Here is a 13,288-nt window from a genome sequence, read left to right on the forward strand (position 1 = left end):
GCTAATTTTTTTATTTTTATTCGAGATGGGATTTCACCATGTTGGCCAGGCTGGTCTCAAACTCCTGGCCTCAAGTGATCCACCTGCCTTGGCCTCCCAAAGTGCTGGATTTACAGGCATGAGTCACAGCACCAGGCCTCATCTATTTCTTTCTTTCCTTCTTTCTTTCTTTTTCTTTCTTTCTTTCTTCTTTTCTTTCTTTTTTCTCTCTCTCTCTTTCTTTCTTCCTTTCCTCCTTTCCTCTCTTCCTCCCTCCCTTCCTTCCTCCCTTCCTTCCTTCCTTCCTTTTTTCCTTCCTTCCTTCCTTTTTTAGATGGAGTTTCGCTCTTGTTGCCCAGGCTGGAGTGCAATGGCACGATCTTGGCTCACTGCAACCTCCGCTTTCGAGGTTCAAGCGATTCTCCTGCCTCAGCTTCCCAAGTAGCTGGGATTACAGGCATGCGCCATCATGCCCAGCTAATTTTGTATGTTTACTAGAGGCGGGGATTCTCCATGTTGGTCAGGCTGGTCTCAAACTCCCGACCTCAGGTGATACGCCCGCCTCGGCCTACCAAAGTGCTGGGATTACAGGTGTGAGCCACTGCCCCCGCATCATCTATTTCTTTAAATGGCTACATCGCTATCCAGTTGCTTAAAACTCTAAGCTGTCAGTCTTGATTGGTCCTTTCCCCTTAACCCCTATGTCTAATTTATTGGTCTGTACTGGGTCCTCCTTCAAAGTATATTTTTGTTTTGTTTTGTTTTGAAATGGAGTCTTGCTCTGTCACCCAGGCTGGAGTGCAGTGGCACGATATTGGTTCACTGCAACCTCTGCCTCCTGGGTTCAAGCAGTTCTCCTGCCTCAGCCTCCAGAGTAGATGGGACTACAGGTGCGTGCCACCACGCCCAGCTAATTTTTATATTTTTAACAGGATTTCATCGTGTTGGCCAGGCTGGTCTCGAACTCCTGACCTCACAAAGTGCTGGGATTATAGGCATGAACCGCCGCGCCTGGCCAAAAGTATATTTTGAATCAGTACACTTTTATCCATTTCTACTGTTGTCCTCATCCAGGCCCTTGTAATCTCTTGACTAGACACTGGAGTGGAATACTCTCCATGTTTCTCTTTTGCCTTCTATCATTTATTCTCTGTAGAAGCTACTATGCTTCTTCTGAAGCATAAACCAGATCATACAGTTCTCCCACTTAAAAAGCTTCCAGTGACTTTCTGTTTTACTTAAAATATTAACTTTTTATGACCATAAAGCCCTCCTTCCCTAATCTCTTCTCACTATTCTCTTATCTCACTATTACTTCCATATTGATTTTTTGTTGTTGTTCTTTTGAATATTTTACATTTGTTTCTGCCTTAGGGACTTTGTACTCGTGAATTCCTCTGCCTGGATCATTCTTATGTTCTTGGCATAATCTTAGCTAAACTCAAATATCACATACTAGTGAGGCCTCCCCTCTTGCATTATCTAAAATAGTATCTGAAATACTTGTTTTATTTCATTGCTGCCATGCTTTATATTTTTACTAAAACATAAGCTTTATGACTATAAACATCTTGTCTGTTTTATCACTAATATCACTGTATCTACAATGGCTAGCACAGGGTTTGGCATATAGTAAGCATTGAGTCATGAATCATATTGCTTGAAGGTCATTTTTTATTTTTATTTATTTTTTATTTTTATTTCTGAGAAGGAGTCTCACTCTGTCGCCCAGGCTAGAGTGCAGTGGCGCAGTTTTGGCTCACTGCAACTTCTGCATCCTGGGTTCAAGCGATTCTCCTGCCTCAGCCTCCCAAGTAAATGGGATTACAACTATGCACCACCACACCCAGCTAATTTTTTTTTTTTTTTGTATTTTTAGTAGAGATGGGGTTTCACTATGTTTGCCAGACTGGTCTCGAACACCCGACCTCAGGTGATCTGCCCACCTTGGCTTCCCAAAGTGCTGAGATTACAGGCATGAGCCACTGCACCCAGCCTGTATTGCTTGAAGATCTAATAGTTAACCCTGAAGTTTATTATATTAAGAAGGATTATTGAATGCCCATATCCTAACTATACTTCAGTTGTTAAGAAGAGATAGAACTACAGCTAAACGTATTTTATAGCCTCTTCATTGTAGAAAGATGTACGAAAATACAGCACCTGACGGTGCTGTATAATTGAATGAAAAGTCCCTCATATATAAATAGTCTTTAAAAATTGGCATGATTTCAGTACATTGAATGCTAAGTTTTTTTAAGTAGCGGTTTTGGTTAATACCTGTTTTGGGAAGCTGGAAATTTTTTTAAAGGCATTAGGAAACTGGCAGAATTAAAATAGTGATGAGAGGGAGATTGAAATTTACTATTAATATCTATGTTATCTAAGTGATTGTTTACTGACCATGATATAATAAATTGAGACATAACGTAGGAAGAGAAGGGATGTAAAGTTATTCAGTATAAAGAATTTTAACAAGTACTGGTATTTTTTGAGTGATAGTATTTTTACTATGAAATTTTTTGCATACTGTTTAATTGATGAAGGATTAAAGATCTATTTTGCAGATCATATAGTTATAAGAATTTACGGACTTAAAATATATAATAATTTTATTCTCTCAACTCTAAAGTCTATATAAAGATTGCTTTTCAGAATTTATAGTAGTGTGCTATAGATCAAAGATAGGCACTTGAAGCTGATTCTTGCTGGGCACACAGTGGCTCATGCCTGTAATCCCAGCACTTTGAGAGATCAAGGTGAGGGGATCTCTTGAGCCCAGGATTTTTGAAACTAGCCTGGGCAACATAGTGAGACCCCTGCTGTCTACAAAAATTTTTTTAAAAATTAGCCAGGCATAGTGGCTCATGACTGTAATCTACTCAGGAGGCTGACATGGGAGGATCACTCAAGCCCCGGAGTTTGATGCTATAGTTAGCTATGCTCACACCACTGCACTCCAGCTTGGGTGACAGAGTAATGCCTTCTCTCTTAAAAAAAAAGAAACAGGCGAGGCATGGTGGCACATGCCTGTAATCTCAGCACTTTGCGAGCCAAGGTGGGCAGATCACCTGCAGTCGGGAGCTTGAGACCAGCCTGGCCAACATGGCAATACCTGGTCTCTACTAAAAATACAAAAACTTACCGGGCATGGTGGCACATGCCTGTAATCCCGGCTACTACGTGGCTGAGACACGAGAATCACTTGAACCCGGGAGGTGGAGCTTGTAGTGAGCTGAGATACATCACTGCACTCCAGCCTGGGTGACAGAGCAAGACTCTGTCTCAAAAAAAAAAAAGGCTGCGAAAAAAAATTTTTTTTTTTTAAAGAAAGGCTGCAGAGAATTAAGAATTACTTTTGTTGATAGTGTAATTGATAGATTCATCAAAGTCTTTTATTTTCACAGGTCATTGTATCAGATGAACCTAATGATGGTTGATGTACCCTGTGTTCTGTACCTCATAAAAAATGAAGGCAAATCATTAAGACACTTGGCTCTGTAGTTGAAGGAACTCAAGGAAAAAAAAAAGGAAAAAATTGGGGAATTATTTGTTGTAAAAGCAAGTTGCTCTGTCTGTCTGTCTGTCTGTCTGTCTGTCTGTCTGTCTATCTATCTATCTATTTGAGATGGAGTTTTGCTCTTGTTGCCCAGGCTGGAGTGCAATGGTGCAGTCGGCTCACTGCAACCTCTGCTTCCTGGGTTCAAGCGATTCTCTTCCCTCAGCCTCCCGACTAGCTGGGATTATAGGCATGCGCCACCATGCCTGGCTAATTTTGTATTTTTAGTAGAGTCAGGGTTTCACCATGTTGGTCAGGCTTGATCTTGAACTCCTGACCTCAGGTGATCCACCTGCCTTGGTCTCCCAAAGTGCTAGGGTTACAGGCGTGAGCTACCACGCCCAGCCCGCAAGTTGCACATTTTAATATCTCTTTGTTAAATAAAAAAGTTACCACTTTGGACTCTGGATGCCATGCAGTCATGAGGATCACTTTGAAACTAGACATAGTGCCAAGTGCTTTTCAGAAAAGTGAAGAATTAGATTGAGCAGAGGAAATTTACCTATTTGTGAGTGAGGATGATGGAAGGAGTCTTGGAGAGGTAGTACTTTTTACCTGCTCTGATCAGTTTCAGGGCTTCTCCTGAGCCTACTGAATCTAGGAGAATTATTTACAGATTACCCAACCTCACATTTGAAGCTCTTAGTTTTATTTTGTCATACTACTACGCCACTTACATCATTAACTTGCTTGGGAGAGAGACAACCCATTAGTGGCTCTGTGTGGTTTTTGTTTTTCTTTTTAGGTTTTTTTTTTTTTTTTTGAGATGGGGTCTCACTATATTGCCCAGGCTAGACTCAAACTCTTGAGCTTAAGTGATCCTCCTGCCTCAGCCTCCCAAAGTGCTGGGATTATAGGCGTGAGCTGTTGTGCCTGGCCCTCTGTATAGTTTTTCAGGATAAGAGATCATATTCATTTCTTAGCTGGATACGCAGGGTTCTTCTTGAACTAGTCCTTGTCTATTCTCATCTCTGGCACATCCTCCACTCCTTTAACTGTTCTGAATTTTAGTAATTCTTTTTCAGTCTGTTCTTCGTAAACTTCAGTGAACATAAAATTGAAGGTGTTTATTAAAATGTAGATTTCTAAGCTCAATCTTTAAACATTCTGGTTCATTACATTTAAGTAGAGCTGTGAAAAGTAACATCTTGCACTACAGGTAATTGTGCTGCTGGTTGTCTGTAGATCATGCTTAGAGAAACGTGCTTAAATGTGTCATGTTGTTGTTATCTCTGACTGCATGTGTGCTTTGTGTCTGGAATACTTTCTCCATCTCTTTGCCTTCTCTATTTCATGGACTTGTTAAATTGCCATTCTTTAAAACTTGCTTAAATGTGACTACTATTATGAAGGCTCCTGTGCATACCTCTGATGGCACTACTGTAATTATTGTTACACTTGTTTGTTTGCCTGTTAGTTTCTTAAGAAGAGGGATCACTTTTTTTTTTTTTATTTCCAGCATTTGGTACAGTATCTCACTGCCTGGTGCTTACTGTGTGCTCAAATGTTTATTGATTGAAAGAAAACTATATTATTGTAAGTTCCTTGAAGGCAGAGACAATGTCTTATCTTTGTATCTCTGATGGTTGCTAGTGAACATTAAGCCCTCAATATTTGTTTAATCAGTGCTATCAAAGTGGTTTAAATGGATGTAGTCTCCAGGGGTCTCTGAGCTTTTTGATGTTTTAAAAATTTGCTATTTAATTTGGAGCTAGGAAAAAAAATTAAGTATATTTAGAATCATTCCGGATGACTACCATTTTATACCAAATGTTGCCATGAGATTTCAGTGCAAGTACTTGAATTTGTGTCAGATGTTTATGTTATAAACACACAGAGAGATACAGTTTATTGTGAAGTTTTTCTAAATCCAAACCTCCAAAGGAAAATCTGGCTCTATCTATTACAGGGGTTTAGACATTACTTGCTTTTGAGAGACTGCTTACATGAATAAACACTATTCCTGAAGTCTGACCTTTACATGCTACTTGAAGATTCCACCTGCCATGTTTTCCTGTCTTTTTGCATATGCATGGGGTATTTGTCTTCCTCCAGCATTACTGGGTTTTTCCTATATATTATTTGTAGTAAATTTCTTTTACTAGGGTAATAGGTTCTGTCTCCTCTAGCAAAATTAGTGATTTATTTAAAACAGGTGTCATTGGGCTTGTACATAGAACCACTCTATTGGAAGTTTGAATTATTGTGAACTAAAGTTATAAAACAATTTTTAAGGAGCTTCAGACAGAGTATTTGTAGTTGTACTTGAGAGCAAATTCTGAACAAGTAAGTAGTGTAATGTATCTGTGTAAGGCATTATAGTTGAGAAAATGCATTTTCACATCCTTTATAACATTTGAACTTCATATTGCTGGGAAGAAGGTAAAGCAAATATCCTTATTCCCACTTTACATATAAAAAACCTCAAGTTCAGAGAGGTCAATATGGCATTCTTTCTACTGGAGAAAATGCCTCGTTATAAAAGAGTTTGGAAGAAAAAATAATAGATGCATGACAGAAGATTGTTAGCAGAGCACAAAAATAATTGTGTGAAAAGTAATAACAATACAGTAAATAAGTGCTTCATGAATCCTAAAATTATGGAGTTGAAGCAGTCAAGAAAGGACTCTTTTAAGAATACTTGAAATAAACCTTGAAAAATGTGTTGAAATTAAGGAGTAAGGGTTAAGAGTTATTCTACAAATAGGGGTTTAGAAATGCCCAGGACATCTTTGTGAGTGGGAGGAAAAGCGATAGACTACTATTCTTGCTGGCACCCAGTGTATAGAGATTCTAAATGTAAGATAAAAATGCTTGGACAACTTTTTTATTTCCACTTTTTAGTATGGAAATGCAGATATATACATGACAGTATGTAAAACAGAATAGTAATCCCAGTTGGCCGTTACTTAGCTTCAACAGTATTCAAAGTTTTGCCAATCTTGTTTCATCTGTCTTTGAGTTGTTTTTTTTGTTTGTTTTTGTTTTGATACAGAGTCTCACTCTGTCAACCCAGGCTGGAGTACAGTGACATGATCATAGCTCACTGCATCTTCAACTTGCCTGTCTCAGGTGATCCTTTTGCTTCAGCCTCCTGAGTAGCTGAAGCCTAGGACTATAGGTGTGAGCCACCATGCCCAGCTAATTTTTTCATTTTTTGATAGAGGTGGGATCTTGCTGTGTTGCCCAGACTGGTCATGAACTTCTGGCCTCAAGTAATCCTCCCTTTTGGCCCCCAAAAGTGCTGTGATCGTAAGCGTGAGCCACTGCGCCCAGCCTCTTAAGTATTTTAAAACAAATTCCCATTTCTCTCATGTATTATTTCACCCATGTATTATTCAGTATCTATCACTAACAGTTGAGGACTTTTTTGTTCTGCTACAGTACTATTATATAACAAAATTAACATAAAATATCCAGTTCATCTTCAAATTTTCTCACTCGTCTCAAAAATCTTTTTGTGATGTGTTCAAATTGGGATCCGATCAAAATTCACACATTGCATTTGCTTGAAATGTCTCTTGAATCTCTCTTCATCTATAACAACCCCCTCTTTTAAAATTTGTTTTCCTTTGTGCTGTAGACCTGGTGAAGAAACTGGAAAATTCAGCCTATGGAAGTTTTAACATTCTGGAGTTGGCTGATTGCCTCCTTCTGGTGTCATGTAATATTCTACTTCCCCCATATTTCTGATAAACTGGTATTTGGATTTAGAGATATAATTAGCTTCGAGTTCTGTTCTTTTCCTTTTTTCTTTTTCTATTTTTCTTTTCAGTATGATATTTTATAGGTGGGACTGTGTGCTTCCTATCACATAGCATTAGGAGAGGCAAATAAAGCTTGGTTGTCTAACTCCTAATGATGATATTAATGATCAACAGATTCAGGTGTTGTCATCTTATCTACCTATCAACCTTTTACCTAAGAGTCTTAGCATCCATGGTTATTTGTTGCCTAGATATATAACCTCTTAAGGGTTGCAGTTTAGTTATTTTTCTAATTTATTTATTCCTTCTGCATTTTTTAGCTGTTGGGGAATTTCTAAAAGAAGCAGTCAGCACCTAAGTATTGGCTTATGTATTAACAACAGAATATACTTACATTTTAGTTTTAGAGCTGAGTTGCATGTTAGAATCCCCTTTTACGCATTTCGGTTGTTCTACTTGTTGGAAACAGAATTCAGAGTTTTGAAAAGGTGACTTCATCTACAAATTTTGGTGGTTTTGACCATACCTTATTGCTTATATATTGGGAATAATTTCATTACCTGCTACTAGGTTGGTGCAAAAGTAATTGCAGTTTATTTTTGACCATTTTGAAAATTTTGAACATTTTGAATTCTTGGAGTATGCAATGAATATCTTTTGGGAAATTTCCCATGGATAAAGAGAAAATCTTTTTTGGATTCAGTGATTTTAGAACATATACATACTTCCTGCTGACAGGCTAAAAGAAAAAAAGAACATACAAAGCAGTATATGAATGAGTATAAACCACTATATAAGCTCTTCACTCTCTAACTGAAGAGTAAGATATCAAAATTATGTATGTGAAATCTCATTTTTCTATAGAATGAACACTGCATCATGGATTATGTTTTGATACATAATTATATAAACACTTCTGTAAATAATTATGAAGTATAACACTTAGAAATGTAACACTTCTGTCCTTACATTTGGGAAGAAGGAAAAAGAAATTCATGCTAGTTTTGCTGTTGGACCTCAAACTGCAAAAGTTATGGCCGCTACTCCAAAATATCCAAGTTTTGCCCACACCTTTTAGTAACATGTTTTGCAGAGTTTGATCTAAATTTTTAAGAGTGAATCTTTGTGCTCTGGCCACAGTTCCTGCATGTTGCTTTAATAATAGTACTGTAAATCGTTGCTAAAACTTCACTTCTTCCTTCTGTGTAATTTTTAAAGAATTTAAAAAGTGTCACTGTTGTAATCAAAGGCAGTTTGGTAGTATCAGTTTTATGTACATTTACCCTTTTGTTCAGCAATTGTACCTACAGGAACTCATGTTATAGAAATACTACCATTTATGCAGAAAAGATAAATGGATGTACATTTGCAGTAATACTTTTAATAGTGACAAATAGAAATAATGTCAATATTTACCCATAGGGGAAATTGTTAAATAAATTTATATTCATATAATGAAATAAGCAATTATTACCAAGAATAAAGTATATATGTTGACATTTAAAGATGGAAAAAGTAAATCATGAATACATATATTTTCAGATTTTAAAAAGCAAAAATTGTGTAGATATAATGATGCATAGAAAAGTTTAGAGAAAGATACATGGCAATATTAACATGAGAATGTTTGGGAGTTGGGTGGAGACATGGTCTTTCATTTTCTTATTACTGCTATATTTAGATTTTCTACAATTAGCATGTATTAATTTTGAAATTAAGAAACATTTCTTTTAAAATAATGAATAAGTGAATTCTTAATGTAACAGCATAGACATTAGCTGAATATTGATTTTCTTGTTTTTTTTTTTTTTTGGAGACAGAGTCTTAACTTTGTTGCCCAGGCTGGAGTGCAGTAGCGCAGTCTGGGCTCACTGCAACCTCTGCCACCTGGGTTCAAGCGATTCTCCTGCCTCAGCCCCCAAGTAGCTGGGATTACAGGTGCCTGCCATCACCCCTGGCTACTTATTGTATTTTTAGTAGAGATGGGGTTTCACCATCTTGGCCAGGCTGGTCTTGAACTCCTGACCTTGTGATCCACCCGCCTCGGCCTCCCAAAGTGCTGGGATTACAGGTGAATATTGGTTTTCAAAGTACAGTCATGCACACATAACAACGTTTCAGTCAACACCAGACCACATAATACAATGGTGGTCCCATAAGATTATATTGGAGGTGCCGTCTACACGTGTACCATTTTTTATCTTTTTTATTGTTTTTTTACTGTACATGTTTTTTTCTCTTTTTAGAGACAGAGTCTCATTCTGTTGCCCAGGCTAGAGTGCAGTGACATGATCATAGCTCACTGTAACCTCAAACTTCTAGGCCCAAACAGTTCTCCCACCTCAACCTCCCAAGTAGCTAGGACTACAGACGTGTGCCAACACGCTTGGCTAGTTTTTTTTTTTAATTTTTAATGTCTGTATAGAAAGTCTTGCTATCTTACCCAAGCTACTCCTGAACTCCAGGCTTCAAGTGACCTTCCTGTCTCAGACTCCCAAAGTGTTGAGATCATAGGCATGAGCCACCACACCCAGCCCTTATTTTCTATGTTTAGATGTGTTTAGATACAGAATACTTAGCATTGTGTTACCTACAATATTCAGTGCATTGTGTTACCTACGATATTCAGCGCATAACATGCTGTATAGGTTTGTAGCCTAGGAGCAATAGTTATGCCATTTAGCCTAGGTGTATAGTAGGCTATACCATCTAGGTTTGTGTAAAGTACACTCTGTCATGTTCACACAACGGTGAAATCACCTAATGATGTATTTCTCAGAATGTATCTCCAATTTTAAGCAAAGCATGACTGTATTCAGAACATAATGGAGACTCTTCACAATCTCCTTTAGAACCATTAGATAACCTCAGTTTATATCTCCTCTTTTTGCTGATTCTGGCACACAGCGCTTACAACAGCAGCCACTGAGAGCTAAATTGAGACTTCGTGAAGGGATGACAGTATATTAAGAAGCAGTTGACTGTAAAAAATGCTTTTTATGCTGCTAGTCTCATGACTAATCAGAATATAACCACTAAATATCCTTAAACTAAATAATAGTGCAAATAGTACTAAGTTCTAATGTAAAGTTTTAATAGGAGGTAGGATAAAGATTGTCATGAAAAATTTTTCAAGTGATGTTATAGTTTTGTAAAATAAAGGCACAGAAACAAATCATGTTATTGAGTATTTGCAAGGGAGAGATTAATTTTAGTGTGAACTGACCTCAGATGTAGGTTCACAACCTTGTTGATCAGTAGGAATTAACCAAGTAGAGCTCAGGAGGATTGGTAAGAGTAAAGAAGTTGGGAAAGTGATGTATGTAAAATGCTAGGCCAGGGAGCTTGTAAGTCAACAACAGTGGGCAAATTGTATCAGTAGTTGATCAGTCTCCATCATCTAAGACCAGAATTGCTCATCTTACAGATAGCTGTTCATGTTTTTTTTCAGGTATAAATCCTGGTTTATTTTGAAACTTCCTATTCCTTAAGTTTACTGACATTTCCAAGGCTTTATTATATTAATATCTGGTCACACTCAACACATGCATATATTTTTGAACACTGAAATGCATACTTCAGTTCCATTTGAGGTCCATATAGATTCTGTGTGTTTTAGTCTTGCTTAAATTATTTCTACTACTTCTTTGCACCCCTTTGCTAGTTTTCTCAGTGCCGTAGGGTTTATTAAATAATAATTGGCCTCTAGTAATTTTTTTTAATGAGAGAGAGGGAAACTATATTTGAACTTGGATTGGGACATTTATTTTACTTAAACATAAGTTTGCTTATGACACATAATCTAGATGGGATATATCTTATCTATAGTGTATCCACCTGCTGTAAGTAGATACTGTATTTGTATAGCCAATATTTTGCTGTAAGTACTTTATCATTTTAATTAAATTGATTAAGAGGAAAAAAAAGAATGGAATTCTCTTTGATGCAACTTTTTCCCCCCAGACCAGAATCCGTAGAAGCTAGCCCTGTGGTAGTTGAGAAATCCAACAGTTATCCCCACCAGTTATATACCAGCAGCTCACATCATTCACACAGTTACATTGGTTTGCCCTATGCGGTAAGTGTTAAACACTTCTTTGAAAAAACATTTTTAAATTTAGAGATTGAAAGTAGATGCATGTGATACTGTGCTTGAAACGGCATGTTTGAAAAGCATGGTTGTTTCATACTATCAAAATAATTAGGCGTTTAATTTTTCATTAACCATTAAGCGATTAAAGTTCTATAAAAGTGAACTGTTTCTCTTATTATTTTGCAATTTATGCTGTTAATAGTTTGATATTATATTTCTTTACTTCCTAAAAGAATGCAGATAAGGTTGTATTGTACTACCTACTATTAATTTTGAATTATATAGTAATTAATTTTGTTTTAATTTTTTGATTTTTAGTTTTTGAATTATATAGTAATTTATATAGTAAATTTTATAGTTACCATTTATTGAGCCCTTGTTATGTGTCAGACATATATTATTTAATCATTAAAAACAACTTCATGAGATGTAGTTTTCATCTTTTATTTCATAGGTGAGAAAATGAAAGCCTATCTAACTTATTAAATATTGCATATCTAGTAAGAGGCAGCATTTAGATTCAAATGTAATTACATAACAACACATTTATGATACTATGAGGTAGAATTATGAGATATTTACTACTTGGACCAGAATAAAAATTACTAAATTTAAAAAACTATACTATATGTTTTATAGTGATAAATATGTCTTGTTTTATTATTCTTTAGGCTCCATATTTCTGAGATGTGTGTTTTTCTTTTTCTTTTTTTTTTTTTTTAACACTTCTATTCTCACATCTTAATACCTTCTTTCATCTTGGAGGTGGAGCTATGTATGTGACCATAGGAATGTGAAGATATCTTATGATTTGGTAGGGAGGGAATGAAATTTGGATGTGAATGTGACCACTCCCACTTTGTAGATAGATATATTCACTTACTGCTGTGGTTTAATAACTGGCTTCACCAAGTCATTTTTTTAATGGTATTAAGGAAGGAATGAGCCAGTCTCATATCTCTTGAGTATTGAAATTAAGGGTTGAATTTTATTTAAGTTGCTTGGTTTATATCATTGTTGAAATTAAATAATATTGTGCTATATTTGTGTTTAATTATTCAGGACCATAATTATGGTGCTCGTCCTCCTCCGACACCTCCGGCTTCCCCTCCTCCATCAGTCCTTATTAGCAAAAATGAAGTAGGCATATTTACCACTCCTAATTTTGATGAAACTTCCAGTGCTACTACAATCAGCACATCTGAGGATGGAAGTTATGGTACTGATGTAACCAGGTGCATATGTGGTTTTACACATGATGATGGATACATGATCTGTTGTGACAAATGCAGGTAAAATATTTTACACCATTATTTTATTTTTCTTGAATGCTGATAACCTTTGGTAATGTTGGAAAAGATAACTAAAGTCACTTTCAAGGCAATTAATGGATACATATTTTAAGTGGGACTTCTACTATTGATGCAGTCCTAGAAAAAGCCTCCTATGTGAAAAAAGAGTTTACTAGAAATCCCTGTTGTTAACTGAGTAATAGACAGTCAGTTCTGAACTTTTTTCATGTAGGATCACATTTTTCTGCTCACTTAGTTCGGTAGTAGTACAAGTACATAAACATAGCAGTAGACAAGATAGAAATGAGAGAATTTAGTCTTTTGTATTTCCTTTGGAATAATTTGTGCTTAGTCAACTGTGATTTTCCAGTTTGCGGAAATTAAACATTTTGATTGATGTTTGTTTGACCTGACTCTCTCACCTCCTTTTGACTTGAACCTTGCAGCACTCTGGAGTCTCCTTGAACCAGAACCACAGTCTCCCCTCCCCCAACCCTGGTTCAGCCACCAAGAAAGGCCTCCTCCCCTAGAGAAGGTGTGATTGGGACAGAAAGTGGGGTTTTGTATCATTTTTTTTTCCTGTTTTTTTTTTTTTTTTTTTTTGACTGGGGGGAAGGATTTGGGGAGGATGAAGAGGGAACAGTAGGATTTCAGCCTG

The 13,288-nt window shown here is 36.7% G+C and overlaps 1 protein-coding gene across 4 annotated transcripts in view; it reads left to right on the top strand.

Moving 5' to 3' along the window:
- Positions 1-13,288, top strand: part of KMT2E (lysine methyltransferase 2E (inactive)) — a 100,119-nt gene that overhangs the window by 36,845 nt on the left and 49,986 nt on the right. For all 4 annotated transcript variants that reach the window (XM_055114796.2, XM_003811182.6, XM_008963542.5 and 1 more), the window contains 2 exons: positions 11,209-11,323; positions 12,401-12,630. In XM_055114796.2, coding sequence (XP_054970771.1) covers positions 11,209-11,323; positions 12,401-12,630 — 345 coding nt within the window. The remainder of the gene's footprint in view (positions 1-11,208; positions 11,324-12,400; positions 12,631-13,288) is intronic.

Source organism: Pan paniscus, chromosome 6 (genome assembly GCF_029289425.2).
Source record: "Pan paniscus chromosome 6, NHGRI_mPanPan1-v2.0_pri, whole genome shotgun sequence".
Taxonomy (NCBI): domain Eukaryota; kingdom Metazoa; phylum Chordata; class Mammalia; order Primates; family Hominidae; genus Pan; species Pan paniscus.